The 20,890-nt window shown below is 44.7% G+C and overlaps 1 protein-coding gene across 3 annotated transcripts in view; it reads right to left on the bottom strand.

Annotated features, from left to right (window-relative positions):
- LOC110521032 (MAP/microtubule affinity-regulating kinase 3) overlaps positions 1 to 20,890 on the bottom strand; it is a 135,472-nt gene that overhangs the window by 42,161 nt on the left and 72,421 nt on the right. For all 3 annotated transcript variants that reach the window (XM_036975518.1, XM_036975517.1, XM_036975519.1), the window contains exons 5-9: positions 13,825 to 13,890; positions 13,231 to 13,301; positions 10,699 to 10,755; positions 7,542 to 7,778; positions 7,057 to 7,176 (exon numbers count right to left, since the gene is read on the bottom strand). In XM_036975518.1, coding sequence (XP_036831413.1) covers positions 7,057 to 7,176; positions 7,542 to 7,778; positions 10,699 to 10,755; positions 13,231 to 13,301; positions 13,825 to 13,890 — 551 coding nt within the window. The remainder of the gene's footprint in view (positions 1 to 7,056; positions 7,177 to 7,541; positions 7,779 to 10,698; positions 10,756 to 13,230; positions 13,302 to 13,824; positions 13,891 to 20,890) is intronic.

Below are 20,890 nucleotides of genomic sequence, written 5' to 3'. Positions count from 1 at the left end.
ATATTTTTATTCTGTACAGGCATATTTATTTTCACTCTGTCAAAGAGGTTATTATTGTGGAATAAGTACAATGTTGTTGATCCATCCTCAGTTGTTGCCTATCACAGCCATTAAAATCTGTAACTGTTTTAAAATCACCATTGGCCTCCGTTTCCTTCCTCTACGCAACTTAGTGAGGAAGGACGCCTGTATCTTTGAAGTGATTGGGTGTATTGATACACCATCCAAAGTGTAATTAATAACTTCACTATGCTCAAAGGGTTATTCAATGTCAGCTTTTTTTTGTTTTTACCCATCTACCAATAGGTGCCCTTCTTTGCGAAGCATTAGAATACCTCCCTGGTCTTTGTGGTTGGATCTGTATTTGAAATTCATTGCTTGCTAAGCAAATGTTTACTCCAAAACGTATCTAGGCTTGCCATAACAAAGGAGTTGACTACTTATTGACTCAGGACATTTCAGTTTCATTGTTTATTAATTTATACATTTAAAAAAAATAGTAATAATAATTAATTCCACTTTGACAATATGGGGTATTGTGTGTAGGCCAGTGACCAAAAATATCTACATTTAATATTCAGGCTTTAACATAACAAAATGCAGAAAAAGTCAAGGCACTCTTGTTCACAAACCACTCCAGACATTACCAGTAATCCCAATACACTTCAATATCTGCACCAAGACAGACAGTATGGTCCACACTGTCAAACGGCTTTTGACTAATCTATCGATACTGATACACAATGAAGATTCCTATCTACAACACAGTGAATATCATTCAAAACCCTCAACGTTGCTATGACAGTTGTGACTAGACCTGAAACGTGATTGCATACCACTCAAAATATAGTTTTCCTGGAAGCAAGGCCTCCAATACCTCTGCCAGAACAGACTATTTAGATGTGGGCCAATAGTTATTCAGAAGAATGTGATCACCTCCTTTCAAAAGAGGTTGGACAAATCCTGATTTCCACAACTTGGATATTTCATTCTAGGGTGAGGTTAAAGATGCATGTTCTCATCATCATGAAACTTGAAAGCATTTTACAGAACAATACTCATCCCCTTCCCTCAAAATGCAGTCACAGCAGCAGCCAGACAAGGGGAAAGACACTTCTTCCAGCCAGACAAGGAGAAAGAAACTTCTTCCAGCCAGACAAGGGGAAGGAAACTTCTTCCAGCCAGACAAGGGGAAGGAAACTTCTTCCAGCCAGACAAGGGGAAGGAAACTTCTTCCAGCCAGACAAGGGGAAAGACACTTCTTCCAGCCAGACAAGGGGAAAGACACTTCTTCCAGCCAGACAAGGGGAAAGAAACTTCTTCCAGCCAGACAAGGGAAAGAAACTTCTTCCAGCCAGACAAGGGGAAAGAAACTTATTCCAGCCAGACAAGGGGAAAGAAACTTCTTCCAGTCAGACAAGGAGAAAGAAACTTCTTCCAGCCAGACAAGGGGAAGGAAACTTCTTCCAGCCAGACAAGGGGAAGGAAACTTCTTCCAGCCAGATAAGGGGAAGGAAACTTCTTCCAGCCAGACAAGGGGAAGGAAACTTCTTCCAGCCAGACAAGGGGAAAGACACTTCTTCCAGCCAGACAAGGGGAAGGAAACTTCTTCCAGCCAGACAAGGGGAAAGACACTTCTTCCAGCCAGACAAGGGGAAAGAAACTTCTTCCAGCCAGACAAGGGAAAGAAACTTCTTCCAGCCAGACAAGGGGAAAGAAACTTCTCCCAGCCAGACAAGGGGAAAGAAACGTCTTCCAGCCAGACAAGGGGAAAGAAACGTCTTCCAGCCAGACAAGGGGAAAGAAACGTCTTCCAGCCAGACAAGGGGAAAGAAACGTCTTCCAGCCAGACAAGGGGAAAGAAACGTCTTCCAGCCAGACAAGGGGAAAGAAACGTCTTCCAGCCAGACAAGGGGAAAGAAATGTCTTCCAGCCAGACAAGGGGAAAGACACTTCTTCCAGCCAGACAAGGGGAAAGACACTTCTTCCAGCCAGACAAGGGGAAATAAACGTCTTCCAGCCAGACAAGGGGAAATAAACGTCTTCCAGCCAGACAATGGGAAAGAAACGTCTTCCAGCCAGACAAGGGGAAAGAAACTTCAAAAGAAACTTCTTCCAGCCAGACAAGGGAAAGAAATGTCTTCCAGCCAGACAAGGGGAAAGAAACTTCAAAAGAAACTTCTTCCAGCCAGACAAGGGGAAAGACACTTCTTCCAGCCAGACAACGGGAAAGACACTTCTTCCAGCCAGACAAGGGGAAAGAAACTTCTTCCAGCCAGACAAGGGAAAGAAACTTCTTCCAGCCAGACAAGGGGAAAGAAACTTCTTCCAGCCAGACAAGGGGAAAGAAACTTCTTCCAGTCAGACAAGGAGAAAGAAACTTCTTCCAGCCAGACAAGGGGAAGGAAACTTCTTCCAGCCAGACAAGGGGAAGGAAACTTCTTCCAGCCAGATAAGGGGAAGGAAACTTCTTCCAGCCAGACAAGGGGAAGGAAACTTCTTCCAGCCAGACAAGGGGAAGGAAACTTCTTCCAGCCAGACAAGGGGAAGGAAACTTCTTCCAGCCAGACAAGGGGAAAGACACTTCTTCCAGCCAGACAAGGGAAAGAAACTTCTTCCAGCCAGACAAGGGGAAAGAAACTTCTTCCAGCCAGACAAGGGGAAAGAAACTTCTTCAAGCCAGACAAGGGGAAAGAAACGTCTTCCAGCCAGACAAGGGGAAAGAAACGTCTTCCAGCCAGACAAGGGGAAAGAAACGTCTTCCAGCCAGACAAGGGGAAATAAACGTCTTCCAGCCAGACAAGGGGAAATAAACGTCTTCCAGCCAGACAAGGGGAAAGAAACGTCTTCCAGCCAGACAAGGGGAAATAAACGTCTTCCAGCCAGACAAGGGGAAAGAAACGTCTTCCAGCCAGACAAGGGGAAAGAAACTTCTTCCAGCCAGACAAGGGAAAGAAATGTCTTCCAGTCAGACAAGGGGAAAGAAACTTCTTCCAGCCAGACAAGGGGAAAGAAACTTCTTCCAGCCAGACAATGGGAAAGAAACTTCTTCCCGCCAGACAAGGGGAAAGAAACTTCTTCCAGCCAGACAAGGGGAAAGAAACTTCAAAAGAAACTTCTTCCAGCCAGACAAGGGGAAAGAAACTTATTCCAGTCAGACAAGGGGAAAGAAACTTCTTCCAGCCAGACAAGGGGAAAGAAACGTCTTCCAGCCAGACAAGGGGAAAGAAACGTCTTCCAGCCAGACAAGGGGAAAGACACTTCTTCCAGCCAGACAAGGGGAAATAAACTTCTTCCAGCCAGACAAGGGGAAAGAAACTTCAAAAGAAACTTATTCCAGCCAGACAAGGGGAAAGAAACTTCTTCCAGCCAGACAAGGGGAAATAAACTTCTTCCAGCCAGACAAGGGGAAAGAAACTTCAAAAGAAACTTCTTCCAGCCAGACAAGGGGAAATAAACTTCTTCCAGCCAGACAAGGGGAAATAAACTTCAAAATAAACTTATTCCAGCCAGACAAGGGGAAAGAAACTTCTTCCAGCCAGACAAAGGGAAAGAAACTTCAAAATAAACTTCTTCCAGCCAGACAAGGGGAAATAAACTTTTTCAAGCCAGACAAGGGGAAAGAAACGTCTTCAAGCCAGACAAGGGGAAAGAAACTTATTCCAGTCAGACAAGGGAAATAAACTTCTTCCAGTCAGACAAGGGGAAAGAAACTTCTTCCAGTCAGACAAGGGGAAAGAAACTTCTTCCAGCCAGACAAGGGGAAATAAACTTCTTCCAGCCAGACAAGGGGAAATAAACTTATTCCAGCCAGACAAGGGGAAAGAAACTTCAAAAGAAACTTCTTCCAGCCAGACAAGGGGAAAGAAACTTATTCCAGTAAGACAAGGGGAAAGAAACTTCTTCCAGCCAGACAAGGGAAAGAAACTTCTTCCAGTCAGACAAGGGGAAAGAAACTTCTTCCAGCCAGACAAGGGGAAAGAAACTTCTTCCAGCCAGACAAGGGGAAAGAAACTTCTTCCAGCCAGACAAGGGGAAATAAACTTCTTCAAGCCAGACAAGGGGAAAGAAACTTCTTCCAGCCAGACAAGGGGAAATAAACTTCTTCCAGCCAGACAAGGGGAAAGAAACTTCTTCCAGCCAGACAAGGGGAAATAAACTTCTTCAAGCCAGACAAGGGGAAATAAACTTATTCTAAAGAAAATGGAAACAGATAGATATGGGGACTATTTTATTCCAACAGGCATTAGGCTGTATAATAGATAGTCTGATGGTCCCTCCAGTATACACCATATTGCACTTTCACTTTAAATTTGTAGCTATAGCACTTTGAATGAATTATTGTGTAGTTTGGGTTGTATGTATTTTTAAGCATATGACCAAATTAATTTCCCCCTGGTGGGATAATAAAGTTGATATGAATCCAAAGGAGGAGCAATGACGTCTGCAGCTCCGAGACAGAGAACCTGGAGAAGGCTTGCTTTTTACTTAATTTCACCTAAGGTAGACCAGCTGAGAACAGGTTCTCATTTACAACAGCCACCTGGCCAAGATAAAGCAAAGCAGTGCGACGCCAACAACACAGAGTTACACATGGGATAAACAAACAAACAATCAATAAGACAATAGAAAAATCTATATACAGTGTGTGCAAATTTAGAAAGATTAGGGAGGTAAGGCAATAAATAGGCCATAGTGGCGAAATAATTACATTTTGAAAATAAACACTGGATTGATAGATGTCCAGGAGATTAATGTGCAAGTAGAGATAGTGGGGTGCAAAGGAGAAAGAAAATAAATAACAACATGGGGATGAGGTAGTTGGGTGGGCTATTTACAGATGGGCTATGTACAGGTGCAATGATCGGTAAACTGCTCTGACAGCTGATGCTTAAAGTTAGTGAGGGAAAAATAAGTCTCCAGCTTCAGTGATTTTTGCAGTTCGTTCCAGTCATTGGCAGCAGAGAACTGGAAGGAAAGGCGGCCAAAGGGGTTGACTTTGGGGTTGACCAGTGAAATATACCTACTGGAGCGCGTGCTACAGGTGGGTGCTGCTATGGTGACCAGTGAGCTGAGATAAGGCGGGGATTTACCTAGCAAAAACGTATAGATGACCTGGAGCCAGTGGGTTTGGCGACAAATATGAAGCAAGGGCCAGCCAACGAGAGTGTGCAGGTCGCAGTTGTGGGTCGTATATGGGGCTTTGGTGACAAAATGGATGGCACTGTGATAGACTACATCCAATTTGCTGAGTAGAGGGTTGGAGGCTATTTTGTAAATAACATCGCCGAAGTCAAGGATCGGTAGGATAGTCAGTTTTACAAGGGTATGTTTGGCAGCATGAGTGAAGGATGCTCTGTTGCGAAATAGGAAGCCAATTTTAGATGTAATTTTGGATTGGAGATGCTTAATGTGAGTCTGGAAGGAGAGTTTACAGTCTAGCCAGACACCTAGGTATTTGTAGTTGTCCACATATTCTAGGTCAGAACCGTCCAGAGTAGTGATGCTAGATGCGCGGGCAGCGATCGGTTGAAGAGCATGCATTTAGTTTTGCTTGCATTTAAGAGCAGTTGGAGGCCACGGAAGGAGTACTGTATGGCATTGAAGCTCGTCTGGAGGTTTGTTAATAACACAGTGTCCAAAGATGGGCCAGAAGTATACAGAATGGTGTCGTCTGCGTAGAGGTGGATCAGAGAATCACCAGCAGAAAGAGAGACATCATTGATGTATACCGAAAAAAGAATTGGCCCGAGAATTGAACTCTGTGGCACCACCATAGACTGCCAGAGGTCCGGACAACAGGACCTCCGATTTGACACACTGAACTCTATCTGCGAAGTAGTTGGTGAACCAGACGCGGCAGTCATTTGAGAAACCAAGGCTTTTGAGTCTGCCAATAAGAATGTTTTGTTTGAAAGGGGCATGCTTGTTGCATGATTCCTGGAATGCTTTATGGTAAAAAAAAGTTTTAAAAAAAAAGCAAATTCAACATCAGGGATGAATTCAACTTTATTCCAGGCAAAGTTAAAAACATCATGTACAAAACCCTGAGTATCAAACTGCTTCCAATTCCTTTTCATGATAATACGTGAAGGAAGTTTAGGAATTTTTAAATCCCTCACATAGGCAACAGCACAGTGATCACTTAAATAAATTGAAGCAAAATTAATTAGGATTTTAGTGGACAGTTTGGATTCAACCTTGCTACATTAACAACAGTGGCGGTCGGTTCCGTTTCAGATGAGGGAGGACAATACATTTGTTTTATGCGCTTGACCTTATTTCTATTACAGCATATTGGATGACTGTCATCCATTTTCCATTCACCCAGCTCAAAACATAATTGAAAGGCTGAGGCTACTACATGATACTTAAACTTTCCATATACCCATCATGAGGTTGCTACAACCTAGCCTATGAATGACATTTTACAACGTACACTACATTCGAAAAATATTCAGACCCTTGACTTTTGTTACGTTACAGCCTCATTCTAAAATTGATTGAATAATTTTCGAATCAATCTGCACACAATGCCCCATATTGACAAAGCAAAAACATGTTTTTGCCCCTAGACACTGATCTAAGGTCAGTTTTAGATAAATACACAGGGACACGTGATGAGTGGTAGGACTGCCTTTAGCTGTTTAATTAATTATGTCTGTTTCCTCAGCACAGGGAGATGAGTGAGTGTACAGACAGGCCTATGGTGTAGATGGGGGAGGGATAGGTGTGTGTGTAGCAGTGGGAAATCTACTCTATCGGATGGAAGACGTGTGTGTGTATAGACGTACCAGCGTGTGCACGTACCAGCGTGTGCACGTACCAGCGTGTGCACGTACCAGCGTGTGCACGTACCAGCGTGTGCACGTACCAGCGTGTGCACGTACCAGCGTGTGGGCATGAAGATGCTGTGTTCAAACCTTGCATCCCAAACATCTCCACACAGACAGAAACCAGGCAGGAGTGACGTGAAGAAGGAAGGAGTCCGTGGACGGCGAAGTAACATAAGTAGTAAGCGTAAGACATATTTACATTTCGGACATCCTCCCTCACCTCAAGTGTACCACGCTTGGATGGGTTGAGCACCAAGAAGCGCTTGAGGAGGTTTTCGCAGTCGGTGGACATGTAGAAAGGGATACGGTATTTACCCCTTACAACACGCTCTCTCAGCTCCTATAGGGGGAGATAGAGAGGAGAGGTTAAAGGCAGGGTCGGAGGTTTAAAGGTCAGGGGTCAGTCGGTGGACATGTAGAAAGGGATACGGTATTTACCCTGTAGACAACACTTTCAGCTCTTACAGAGGATATATAGACCCTGTGTCTCAACCTGTCTCCCAAAGTGTGCAATCTGGTACTCTTCCCCACGCAGTTAGCATGGTATGCAAGTGTAAGCAAGGACGAGGTGGAGTTTTTACCATTCTTACACTAGTCCTTTCCTTTCAAAGCAAGTGCACATTTAGGACAGATGGGTAGAGAATTGGGACATAAGAGTGAAGGCCAGAGTTAAAGGTTAACACACATACACATATTTGCACACACCTTCAGATTCTGACCGTCGAAGGGCAGCGACCCTGACACGAGCGTGTACAGTATGACTCCCAGGCTCCAGACGTCCACCTCAGGCCCGTCGTACTTCTTCCCCTGGAACAGCTCTGGGGCGGCGTAGGGTGGGGAGCCGCAGAACGTGTCCAGCTTACTGCCCATTGTGAACTCGTTACTGAAGCCAAAGTCGGCAATCTTGATGTTCATGTCAGCGTCTAGGAGTAAGTTCTCAGCCTGGTGCGGGCGGGAGAGAAGGTGAAGTGGGTGTGTTTGTCTGTGGTATTTATTCAGTGATGTGAAACACTGAACATTGTTGTTGTTTACAATTAAAAGGGGGAGGTAGATGGGTAGGTTTTACACCGGAACTAGTGAACTATAGGTGGGGTGTGTGGGGACATCATTCAGTGTGACACAAGATGTCGATCCCATGTGGCTTAGTTGGTCGAGCTTTCAATGCCACAGTTGTGGGTTTCATTCCAACGGGGGACAAGTACAAAAAATGTATCCACTCACTACTGTCAGTCGTTCTGGATAAGAGCGTCTGCTAAATGACTCACATCTACAATATATGAGATGCTAATAGCGAAGTAAACATTGGACATTTACACCGACAGTAACGTTGTCAGACTGTCAGTCGCCCACACTTTGTGGTCTTGAATGTTGCAGGGAGAAAGACTGAACTGACACGATTCCCAGTTGTTCTGACAATAATAATATATGTTGTACACTAAACATTTATATCAGCTAATAATGCAGACAATAATAATATATGTTGTACACTAAACATTTATATCAGCTAATAATGCAGACAATAATAATATATGTTGTACACTAAACATTTATATCAGCTAATAATGCAGACAATAATAATATATGTTGTACACTAAACATTTATATCACCTAATAATGCAGACAATAATAATATATGTTGTACACTAAACATTTATATCAGCTAATAATGCAGACAATAATAATATATGTTGTACACTAAACATTTATATCAGCTAATAATGCAGACAATAATAATATATGTTGTACACTAAACATTTATATCCCTAACATTACATACTCCTGAACAGGACACAGGTCTCGTGACGTGCCTGTGGATCTCCTCAATGATTACAAGTTATATCAGCTAATAATGCAGACAATAACAGGCACTTCTAATGCAGTAACAAATAAGTGCATTCACAGTACAATAAGTAGGCACAGTTCTTTCTACCACTTTACTCTCCCTCTAATGTTTGTCTACCCAACTCTTTCTGTTCCTTCCTCCCACTTTCTCCCTCTATCTTGTGCAACTGCATAATTTAGGAAATGTCGTTGTGGAAAAAGAGTGCGGAAACAGAGCGTGTAATGCCCTGTGGAGACTACTACAGTATGTCACACACACCTCTGAGGATGGTAACACCACATCCCGTGTTGTAGCAGGTGAGAAGATGTAGATGGGAGGTGGGAGGTGATAATGAACAGTGTTTCTCCCAGGGCAGTGAAGGAGTGAGTGTGTGTGTGTATGTACAGTGGGGCAAAAAAGTATTTAGTCAGCCACCAATTGTGCAAGTTCTCCCACTTAAAAAGATGAGAGAGGCCTGTAATTTTCATCATAGGTACACTTCAACTATGACAGACAAAATGAGAAAAAAAAACTCCAGAAGACCACATTGTAGGATTTTTAATGAATGTATTTGCAAATTATGGTGGAAAATAAGTATTTGGTCAATAACAAAAGTTTATCTCAATACTTTGTTATATACCCTTTGTTGGCAATGACAGAGGTCAAACGTTTTCTGTAAGTCTTCACAAGGTTTTCACACACTGATGCTGGTATTTTGGCCCATTCCGCCATGCAGATCTCCTCTAGAGCAGTGATGTTTTGGGGCTGTTGCTGGGCAGCACGGACTTTCAACTCCCTCCAAAGATTTTCTATAGGGTTGAGATCTGGAGACTGGCTAGGCCACTCCAGGACCTTGAAATGTTTCTTACGAAGCCACTCCTTTGTTGCCCGGGCGGTGTGTTTGGGATCATTGTCATGCTGAAAGACCCAGCCACGTTTTATCTTCAATGCCCTTGCTGATGGAAGGAGGTTTTCACTCAATCTCACGATAGATGGCCCCATTCATTCTTTCCTTTACACGGATCAGTCGTCCTGGTCCCTTTGCAGAACAACAGCCCCAAATCATGATGTTTCCACCCCTATGCTTCATAGTAGGCATGGTGGTCTTTGGATGCAACTCAGCATTCTTTGTCCTCCAAACACGACGAGTTGAGTTTTGACCAAAAAGTTATATGGTCAGATGAAACCAAAATATGACATTCTCCCAATCTTATTCTGGATCATCCAAATGCTCTCTAGCAAACTTCAGACGGGCCTGGACATGTACTGGCTTAAGCAGGGGGACACGTCTGGCACTGCAGGATTTGAATCCCTGGCGGCATAGCTTGTTACTGATGGTAGGCTTTGTTACTTTGGTCCCAGCTCTCTGCAGGTCATTCACTAGGTCCCCCCGTGTGGTTCTGGGATTTTTGCTCACCGTTCTTGTGATCATTTTGACCCCATGGGGTGAGATCTTGCGTGGAGCCCCAGATCGAGGAAGATTATCAGTGGTCTTGTATGTCTTCCATTTTCTAATAATTGCTCCCACAGTTGATTTCTTCAAACCAAGCTGCTTACCTATTGCAGATTCAGTCTTCCCAGCCTGGTGCAGGTCTACAATTTTGTTTCTGGTGTCCTTTGACAGCTCTTTGGTCTTGGCCATAGTGGAGTTTGGAGTGTGACTGTTTGAGGTTGTGGACAGGTGTCTTTTATACTGATAACAAGTTCAAACAGGTGCCATTAATACAGGTAACGAGTGGAGGACAGAGGAGCCTCTTAAAGAAGAAGTTACAGGTCTGTTGGAGCCAGAAATCTTGCTTGTTTGTAGGTGACCAAATACCTATTTTCCAGCATAATTTGCAAATAAATTCATAAAAGAAATCTCATTTTGTCAGTCATAGTTGAAGTGTACCTATGATGAAAGTTACATCATAGGTAGAACTTTCACAATTGGGAGAATTGCACAATTGGTGGCTGACTAAATACTTTTTTGCCCCCACTGTATGTATACCAGGGTACATGTGTGTATGCATGTGTGTGTGTACATAAAGTGTTTATTACCTTCAGGTCTCTGTGTACAATCTTTTTCTGATGGCAGTACTGCACAGCTGACACAATCTGGAAAGGACCAAGACCATAGAATTAAAGTTAGAAGATATTATGGCGTTTACAAGTTGTTATAAAAGTTATTCTAACTACAGCCCTTTAGATTTGGAGTTTGACACGTGACAGAGGAGCTTGGGGTTCATTTGGGACTGGTCAACACTGTCTGGTGTGTTTGTGTGTGCGTGCGTGAGAACCCGCACCCACTTCTCAGAACTTCATTGATTGGACAACAGGGAAGTAACTGTGGCCAGTACTGAGTCACGCACGGTGTGTGTATGTTAGATCTGGGGGGTTTCCCCATCCAGGTAAGCAGGGGCTGAACAGAACTAGCTAGTGACTGATTACTGTCAACAACATACTATATAACTACAACAATATCTATCAATGCACCTATCCATTAGGGTAATACATATCAATGTACCTATCCATTAGGGTAATACATATTAATGTACCGAACCATTGGGGTAATACATTTCAATGCACCTATCCATTAGGGTAATACATATCAATGTACCTATCCATTAGGGTAATACATATCAATGTACCTATCCATTGGGATAATACATTTTCATTGTATTAATGCTGACGTGTTCTGGTTGCTCTCCTCTCCCCTTCTATCCTCCTCTTTTATCCCATCCCTCTTTTCTCCCCCCCACCCCACCTCCCCTCTCCTTTACTCCTCTTTTACCCATCCCTCTCCCCCCCACCTCCACTCTCCTTTACTCCTCTTTTATCCCATCCCTCTTTTCTCCCCCCCACCTCCCCTCTCCTTTACTCCTCTTTTACCCATCCCTCTTTTCTCCCCCTCTCCTTTACTCCTCTTTTACCCATCCCTCTTTTCTCCCCCTCCCCTCTCCTTTACTCCTCTTTAGCTCATCCCTCTTTTCTCCCCCCCACCTCCCCTCTCCTTTACTCCTCTTTTACCCATCCCTCTTTTCTCTACCTCCCCTCTACTCCTCTTTATCTCATCCCTCTTTTCTCCCCCTCCCCTCTCCTTTACTCCTCTTTATCTCATCCCTCTTTTCTCCCCCTCCACCTCCCCTCTCATTTACTCCTCTTTTACCCATCCCTCTTTTCTCCCCCTCTCCTTTACTCCTCTTTTACCCATCCCTCTTTTCTCCCCCCCACCTCCCTTCTCCTTTACTCCTCTTTATCTCATCCCTCTTTTCTCCCCCTACCCCTCCCCTCTCCTTTACTCCTCTTTTACCCATCCCTCTTTTCTCACACTCTACCTCCCCTCTCCTTTACTCCTCTTTTACCCATCCCTCTTTTCTCCCCCTACCCCTCCCCTCTCCTTTACTCCTCTTTTACCCATCCCTCTTTTCTCACACTCTACCTCCCCTCTCCTTTACTCCTCTTTTACCCATCCCTCTTTTCTCCCCCTCCCCTCTCCTTTACTCCTCTTTATCTCATCCCTCTTTTCTCCCCCCCACCTCCCCTCTCCTTTACTCCTCTTTTACCCATCCCTCTTTTCTCTACCTCCCCTCTTCTCCTCTTTATCTCATCCCTCTTTTCTCCCCCCCACCTCCCCTCTCCTTTACTCCTCTTTTACCCATCCCTCTTTTCTCCCCCTCACCTCTCCTTTACTCCTCTTTATCTCATCCCTCTTTCTCCCCCTCCACCTCCCCTCTCCTTTACTCCTCTTTTACCCATCCCTCTTTTCTCCCCCTCCCCTCTCCTTTACTCCTCTTTATCCCATCAATATTTTCTCCCCATCCCCTCCCCTCCCCTCTCCTTTACTCCTCTTTTACCCATCCCTCTTTTCTCTACCTCCCCTCTACTCCTCTTTATCTCATCCCTCTTTTCTCCCCCCCCACCTCCCCTCTCCTTTACTCCTCTTTTACCCATCCCTCTTTTCTCCCTCTCTCCTTTACTCCTCTTTTACCATCCCTCTTTTCTCCCCCTCCCCTCCCCTTTAATCATCCCTCTTTTCTCCCCCTCCCCTCTCCTTTACTCCTCTTTTACCCATCCCTCTTTTCTCCCCCTCCCCTCTCCTTACTCCTCTTTTACCCATCCCTCTTTTCTCCCCCTCCCTTCTTTTATCCATCCATATTTTCTCCCCTCCCCTCTCCTTTACTCCTCTTTTATCCATCCATATTTTCTCCCATCTTCCTTTCACCCCCCTTCTCCTAGCTCCCTGTCCCAGCTCTTACATCAAGTGACCCAGATATCCCCATCTCCACAGCGACAGTGGCCTGAACCAATGAGGAGAAGGGGTGGGGTCAGGGGAGCCCCTGTCTGGACTTACGGGAGACCCCCTTTCACTGATTGGCTGAAAATGACAGGAATGGCCAAGGATCTTCCCAGTTCCCAACGAAATATGATGATATGTGTGTGTGTGTTAGCATGTTTGTGTGTGAGGGGGGGCTAACGTCTGTGTGTGTGTGGCTTGAAAGTCTGTCACCCAGCAAGGGTGACTTTGAACATGGGGTGTGTATGTTAGTGTATGTGCGTGCGTGTAGGGCTGAATCCAGTCTGCTGCAGTACCTGTCTAAATTTTGCCCTGGCTTCCTTCTCCTTCATCCTCCCGTGAGCTACGAGGTAGTCAAAGACCTCCCCTAGAAGGAAGGGAGAGCAAGACAGAGAGAGAGAGTCCGAGAGAGGTTTGAGTTCAACTTTGACTGAATGGAGACATTCTAAAATTTCGTTTCAGACTCCCAACTTATTTCTAATGTCTGGAACCCATCAACAAAGCATCAATTGCTAGTTCGGCAGCCTCATTTGTCCTAGATTAAGGCAATACTATGTGTTATAATTAAGTACTATGGATATCAGGAGACAGACCAACCCTCCTCCTGGAGAGCTACTGGTTGTGCAGGATCTTGCTCCAGCCCTGCCCTCAAACACAGCTAATTCCACTAATAGACAACTCATCAGGACCTTGATTGCCTGAAGCAGGTGAGTTAGCACAGGGCTTGGGCAAAAGCCTGCACAGCCGGTAGCTATCCAACAGAAGGGTGTTATACTATAATAATCATAATACTTGTATTTTAGATAAATAAATGAGCTTTTCATGGATTATGCTCAAAGCACATTCTAAATATGATGTTGTACTGAATGACATATTACTAAGCAACTTACCTCCACTGGCATATTCCATCACCAGGTAGAGCGTTTTCTCAGTCTCTATTACCTCAAACAGTTTCACTGTGGAGGGAGGGAGAGAGAGCGGTAGAGGGTGAGCGCAAGTGATATAACGAGATTAGCCAGGTTGCCTCAGGAAAGAATCGGTGCAGTAGCGCTGGCTGTTTGTTCCCAGGCTGCTGTCACGGCCTCGGAACAGCCTGGGAACACCAACATTGTTGCAACCCCTATTATTAGCTTGTTCAACCTCTCTTTCATATTGTCTGAGACCCCCAAAGAGTTTTCAAAGGGGGAGACAGTCTAGACCCAAAGTGTTACAGACCTGTATCTATGCTACCCTGCCTTTCTAAGGTCTTCGAAAGCAGATCACCGACCATTTCGAATCCCACAGTACCTTCTCTGCTATGCAATCTGGTTTCAGAGCTGGTCATGGTCCTAAATGATATCATAACCGCCATCGATAAGAGACAATACTGTGCAGCTGTAATTCATCGACCTGGCCAAGGCTTTCGACTCTGTCAATCACCACATCCTCATTGGCAGACTCGACAGCCTTGGTTTCTCAAATGACTGCCTCGCCTGGTTCACCAACTACTTCTCAGACAGAGTTCAGTGTGTCAAATCGGAGGGCCTGTTGTCCGGACCTCTGACAGTCTCTATGGGGGTGCCACAGAGTTCAATCCTCGGGCCGACTCTCTTCTCTGTATACATCAATGACATTGTTCTTGCTGCTGGTGATTCTCTGATCTACCTCTACGCAGACGACACCATTCTGTATACCTCTGGCCCTTCTTTGGACACTGTTAACAACCATCAAGACGAGTGTCAATGCCATACAACACTCCTTCCGTGGCCTCCAACTGCTCTTAAATGCAAGCAAATCTAAACGCATGCTCTTCAACCGATCGCTGCCGGCACCTGCCCACCCGTCCAGCATCACTACTACAAATCACTCTACAAATACCTAGGTGTCTGGTTAGACTGTAAACTCTCCTAACAGACTCACATTAAGCATCTCCAATCCAAAATTAAATCTAGAATCGGCTTCCTATTTCGCAACAGAGCATCATTCAGTCATGCTGCCAAACATACCCTTGTAAAACGGACTATCCTACCGATCCTTGACTTCGGCGGTGTCATTTACTAAATAGCCAACAACACTCTACTCAGCAAACTGGAATCAGCCTATCACAGTGCCATCCGTTTTGTCACCAAAGCCCCATTTACCACCCACAACTGCGACCTGTACGCTCTGGTTGGCTGGCCCCTGCTTTCATATCTGTTGCCAAACCCACTGGCTCCAGGTCATCTACAAGTCTCTGCTAGGTAAAGCCCTGCCTTATCTCAGCTCACTGGTCACCATAACAACACTCACCCGTAGCACGCGCTCCAGCAGGTATATCTCACTGGTCACCCCCAAAGCCAATTCCTCCTTTGGTCGTCTTTCCTTCCATTTCTCTGCTGCCAATGACTGGAACGAACTGCAAAAATCACTGAAAATGGAGATTCCCATCTCCCTCACTAGCTTTAAGAACCAGCTGTCAGAGCAGCTCACAGATCACTGCACCTGTACATAGCCCATCTGTAAATAGCCCATCCAACTACCTCGTCACCGTATTGTTATTTATTTTGCTCCTCTGCACCCCAGTACCTCTACTTGCACACTCATCTTCTGCACATCCATCACCCCAGGGTTTAATTTGCCATACTGTAATTATTTCACCACTAAGGCCTATTTATTGCCTTTACCTCCCTTATCCTACCTCATTTGCACACACTGTATATAGACTTTCTATATTGTATTATTGACTGTGTGTTTGTTTATTCCATGTGTAACTCTGTGTTTTTGTATGTGTCGAACTGCTTTGCTTTATCTTGGCCAGGTCGCAGTTGTAAATGAGAACTTGTTCTCAACTGGCCTACCTGGTTAAAGAAAGGTGAAATAAAAAAATTTAAAAAAACATGAAACAGACAGGCCATAGGTAGACAGGTAGGCAGGCCATAAGTAGGCAGGTAGACAGGCCATAGGTAGACAGGCAGGCAGGCAGGCAGGCAGACACAAGAAAAGACCGATGAGTAGACAGACTCCACAATAGCAGCTCACAGCAACTCTGCTGCAGCCTCCAGCCCACCACCACCGGAGCAGATAACATATGTGTGTGTGTGACTCCTGTGACAGTGTGTAGAGTGTGTAGGGTACGGGATACAGAGCATGGAAAGGGTGAGAAACACACATGGGTGATATATGTGTGTGTGTGTGTGTGTGTGTGTGTTCCAGGGGGACAGGAGTGTGTAGGGTACGGGATACAGAGCATGGAAAGGGTGAGAAACACACATGGGTGATGTGTGTGTGTGTTCCAGGGGACAGGAGTGTGTAGGGTACGGGTTACAGAGCATGGAACGGGTGAGAAACACACATGGGTGATGTGTGTGTGTGTGTGTGTTCCAGGGGACAGGAGTGTGTGGGGTACGGGATACAGAGCATGGAAAGGGTGAGAAACACACATGGGTGACGTGTGTGTGTGTGTGTGTTCCAGGGGGACAGGAGTGTGTAGGGTACGGGATACAGAGCACGGAAAGGGTGAGAAACACACATGGGTGACGTGTGTGTGTGTTCCAGGGGGACAGGAGTGTGTGGGGTACGGGATACAGAGCATGGAAAGGGTGAGAAACACACAACACACATGGGTGATGTGTGTGTTCCAGGGGGACAGGAGTGTGTAGGGTACGGGATACAGAGCATGGAAAGGGTGAGAAACACACAACACACATGGGTGATGTGTGTGTGTGTTCCAGGGGACAGGAGTGTGTGGGGTATGGGATACAGAGCATGGAAAGGGTGAGAAACACACATGGGTGACATGTGTGTGTGTGTGTGTTCCAGGGGGCCTGGAGTGTGTAGGGTACGGGATACAGAGCATGCAGAGGGTGAGAAACACACATGGGTGACGTGTGTGTTCCAGGGGACAGGAGTGTGTGGGGTACGGGATACAGAGCATGGAAAGGGTGAGAAACAAACAACACACATGGGTGATGTGTGTGTGTGTGTGTGTTCCAGGGGGACAGGAGTGTGTAGGGTACGGGATACAGAGCATGGAAAGGGTGAGAAACACACATGGGTGGTGTGTGTGTGTGTGTGTGTGTGTGTGTGTTCCAGGGGGACAGGAGTGTGTAGGGTACGGGATACAGAGTCTGGAAAGGGTGAGAAACACATATGAGTGATGTGTGTGTGTGTGTGTGTGTTCCAGGGGACAGGAGAGAAACACACAACACACATGGGTGTGCCTCCAAACACTCTCATAGCCATTTCTCATAGGCCTTGAATGCATTATGCCAATTGCTTCAGTGATGTGCCATGACTGGACACGAAGCGCTAGGCTGAGGGAATGTGAAATCAAAGCCTACAGTTAGATGGAAAAATCACCAGCCATCAGGCTAAATCCCTCCCTATCTAACTGAATTGGAGCAGAGATGAGCACGACTCTCTTTCTAAATCACTATCTGGTTCACTTTGTCTGTGGGTGCCCTCCAGAAGACACACATTCTGCAGAACTAGGACAATATTTAATCATATTGATGTCTGGTACATTAAAAACTTATGTGGATGTTGAATTGCACAGAATGCACCCTGCTTGTCTGTCGGTTAGGGCTGCACAATTAAATCAAATTCACATCCTAATATCGACGTGCAATATCCATATCGCATGCAATATGTTGAAGAACAATTTTTATTTTATTTAACTAGGAATGTCAGTTAAGAACAAATTCTTATTAACAACGGGTTAACTGCCTTGTTCAGGGGCAGAACAAGAGATTTTTACCTTGTCAGCTCGGGGATTCGATCCAGCAACTTTTTGGTAACTGGCCAAACCACGAGGCTACCTGCTGCCCCAACGATGCTGCGTTCCACTTTGCTTCTTAATATAAATCATTCTATTACTATGATTCCAACAGTTCACCCAAGTGGTTTGATTTATATCAAGTCAAATTGCAATATTTGGTAAAAAAAAAAAAAAAAGATTACATTTTTTGCCCATATCGTGCAGCCCTACTGTCTGTCTGTCATTCAGACCTCAACTGATCACCAAGTCCTTGATCGGGCAAATCAGGAGTGTTTTTTACATTTAATTTAACCAGGCAAGTCAGTTTAGAACAAATTCTTATTTATGACGGCCTAAGAACAGTGGTTTAACTGCCTTGTTCATGGGCAGAACGACAGATTTGTACCTTGTCAGCTCGGGGAATCGATCGAGCAACCTTTCGGTTACTAGCCCAACGCTCTAACCACTAGGCTACATATATGCCAGTGTTAGAGATGAGAGAGAACAAAACTGTGCACTCCCTGGGTGTCCCCACCAAGGAAACCCTGCTATGAAAGGAAGATAACTGAACATATGGCCCAGAAGTCACATTGTTACTCTTAGCAACATTTGGCATAATCTGAACATTTATGTATCTGGCTGCTTATTAAAAAATGTATCCCTCAGTCTCTCTCCCTCTATTTATATTACCTCTTCACAGTCTGTATCAATTAGTCTCGCATCTCTCCCTCTGTCTTGTAATTTCCTTCAGTCTCGCTCCCTCTATTTATAATACCTCTTCACAGTCTGTATCCCTCAGTCTCTCTCCCTCTATTTATAATACCTCTTCACTGTCTGTATCCCTCAGTCTCTCTCCCTCTATATTACCACCTCACTGTCTGTATCCCTCAGTCTCTCTCCCTCTATTTATATTTCCTATTCACTGTCTGTATCCCTCAGTCTCTCTCCCTCTCTTCACTGTCTGTATCCCTCAGTCTCTCTCCCTCTATTTATATTACCTCTTCACTGTCTGTATCCCTCAGTCTCTCTCCCTCTCTTCACTGTCTGTATCCCTGTCTCTCTCCCTCTCTGTATCCCTCAGTCTCTCTCCCTCTATTTATATTACCTCTTCACTGTCTGCGTCCTTCAATCTCTCTCCCTCTATTTATATTACATCTTCACTGTCTGCATCCCTCAGTCTCTCTCCCTCTATTTATATTACCTCTTCACTGTCTGCTTCCCTCAGTCTCTCTCCCTCTATTTTATATTACCTCTTCACTGTCTGTATCCCTCAGTCTCTCTCCCTCTATTTATATTACCTCTTCACTGTCTGCTTCCCTCAGTCTCTCTCCCTCTCTTCACTGTCTGTATCCCTCAGTCTCTCTCCCTCTATTTATATTACTTAGCACAATTAGTTTGCATTATATAGACCAATGTTTTTTTCTGCGATCGAATCAAGATTATGTCCGCCCCTTTTCAATGCAACAAACCAAAAACAAACCAGATCAGTTGAGAGCCACATTTCCACATTTGTTGATGTTCTTTTCTAATTAGCAAGTTATTAGCCCAGTTATAGATAAGTATAGGTCAGCAATGGGGAGTTACTGCTTCCTACAAGAGTACAAAACGTGTAGGCTTATAGGAGTTACTGCTTCCAACAAGAGTACAAAACGTGTAGGCTTATACCCTGACTACACCGCTCGCGTCGTGTGTGTTACAAAATAAATGTAGAAATCTATATTATTCAATTATTGCACCCACACCTCTCGCACGCGCCAACGAGCGTCGCCAAGGGCTAAAATAGAAGTCAGTTCAATTTCTGATTGCACTGCCTCTTCCAGTCCTGCCTCTCCCATCTCCTCGTTGTTTTCTAGAAGCAGGTACCCACGTGCCATCTCCTCATTGGTTATACACACATGGGTGACAAAGACAAACAAGGTCGGTGGCGGTAATGCACCTAATGTCTGAAAGTTGCCAATCACAATGTAAAGTCCAGAAAAGAAAAATCCTGGAAGGAGGAGAGATGACTAGAAACGATTTGGTTGACTGTTTTACGTGTAGATTAATTGTCGGAGTAGAGGACCTTGTGCATTTCAGGTAAAATGACTCAATGTTTATATCCCAGGACAAATTAGCTAGCAACAGTAAGCTAGTTAAATAGCTAGTTAAACTCCTGCTCCAGTCTCAACTGTTCTGCCTGCGGCTATGGAACCCTGACCTATTCACCGGACGTGCTACCTGTCCCAGATCTGCTGTTTTCAACTCTCTAGAGACAGCAGGAGCGGTAGAGGTTAGAGGTCGACCGATTAATCGTAATGGCCGATTAATTAGGGCCGATTTCAAGTTTTCATAACAATCGGAAATCGTTATTTTTGGGCGCCGATTTGGCAATTTTTTATTTTTTATTTTTATATACCTTTATTTAAACTAGGCAAGTCAGTTAAGAACACATTCTTATTTTCAATGACGGCCTAGGAACGGTTCGTTAACTGCCTTGTTCAGGGACAGAACGAGAGATGTTCACCTTGTGAGCTCGGGGGATCCAATCGTGCAACCTTACAGTTAACTAGTCCAACGCAATAACGACCTGTCTCTCTCTCGTTGCACTCCACAAGGAGACTGCCTGTTACGCGAATGCAGTAAGCCAAGGTAAGTTGCTAGCTAGCATTAAACTTATCTTATAAAAAACAATCAATCATAATCACTAGTTAACTACACATGGTTTATGATATTACTAGATATTATCTAGAGTGCCATGCGTTGTATATAATCCAACTGAGCATACAAGTATCTAAGTATCTTGAGCGGTGATAGGCAGAAGCAGGCGCGTAAACATTCATTTAAACAGCACTTTTGTGCGTTTTGCCAGCAGCTCTTCGTTGTGCGTCAAGCATTGCGCTGTTTATGACTTCAAGCCTATCAATTCCCCAGTTTAGGCTGGTGTAACCGAAGTGAAATGGCTAGCTAGTTAGCGCGCGCTAATAGCATTTCAAACGTCACTCGCTCTGAGCCTTCTAGTTGTTGTTCCCCTTGCTCTGCATGGGTAACGCTGCTCCGATGGTGGCTGTTGTCGTTGTTGTGTTCCTGGTTCGAGCCCAGAGAGGAGCGAGGAGAGGGTCGGAAGCAATACTGTTACACTGGCAAAACTAAAGTGCCTATAAGAACATCCAATAGTCAAAGGTTAATGAAATACAAATGGTATCGAGGGAAATAGTCCTATAATTCCAATAATAACTACAACCTAAAACTTCTTACCTTGGGAA

The sequence above is a fragment of the Oncorhynchus mykiss genome, chromosome 4, assembly GCF_013265735.2.
Source record: "Oncorhynchus mykiss isolate Arlee chromosome 4, USDA_OmykA_1.1, whole genome shotgun sequence".
Taxonomy (NCBI): domain Eukaryota; kingdom Metazoa; phylum Chordata; class Actinopteri; order Salmoniformes; family Salmonidae; genus Oncorhynchus; species Oncorhynchus mykiss.
The sequence above is the reverse complement of the archived record's forward strand: the minus strand, read 5'-3'. Positions and strand labels throughout refer to the sequence as shown.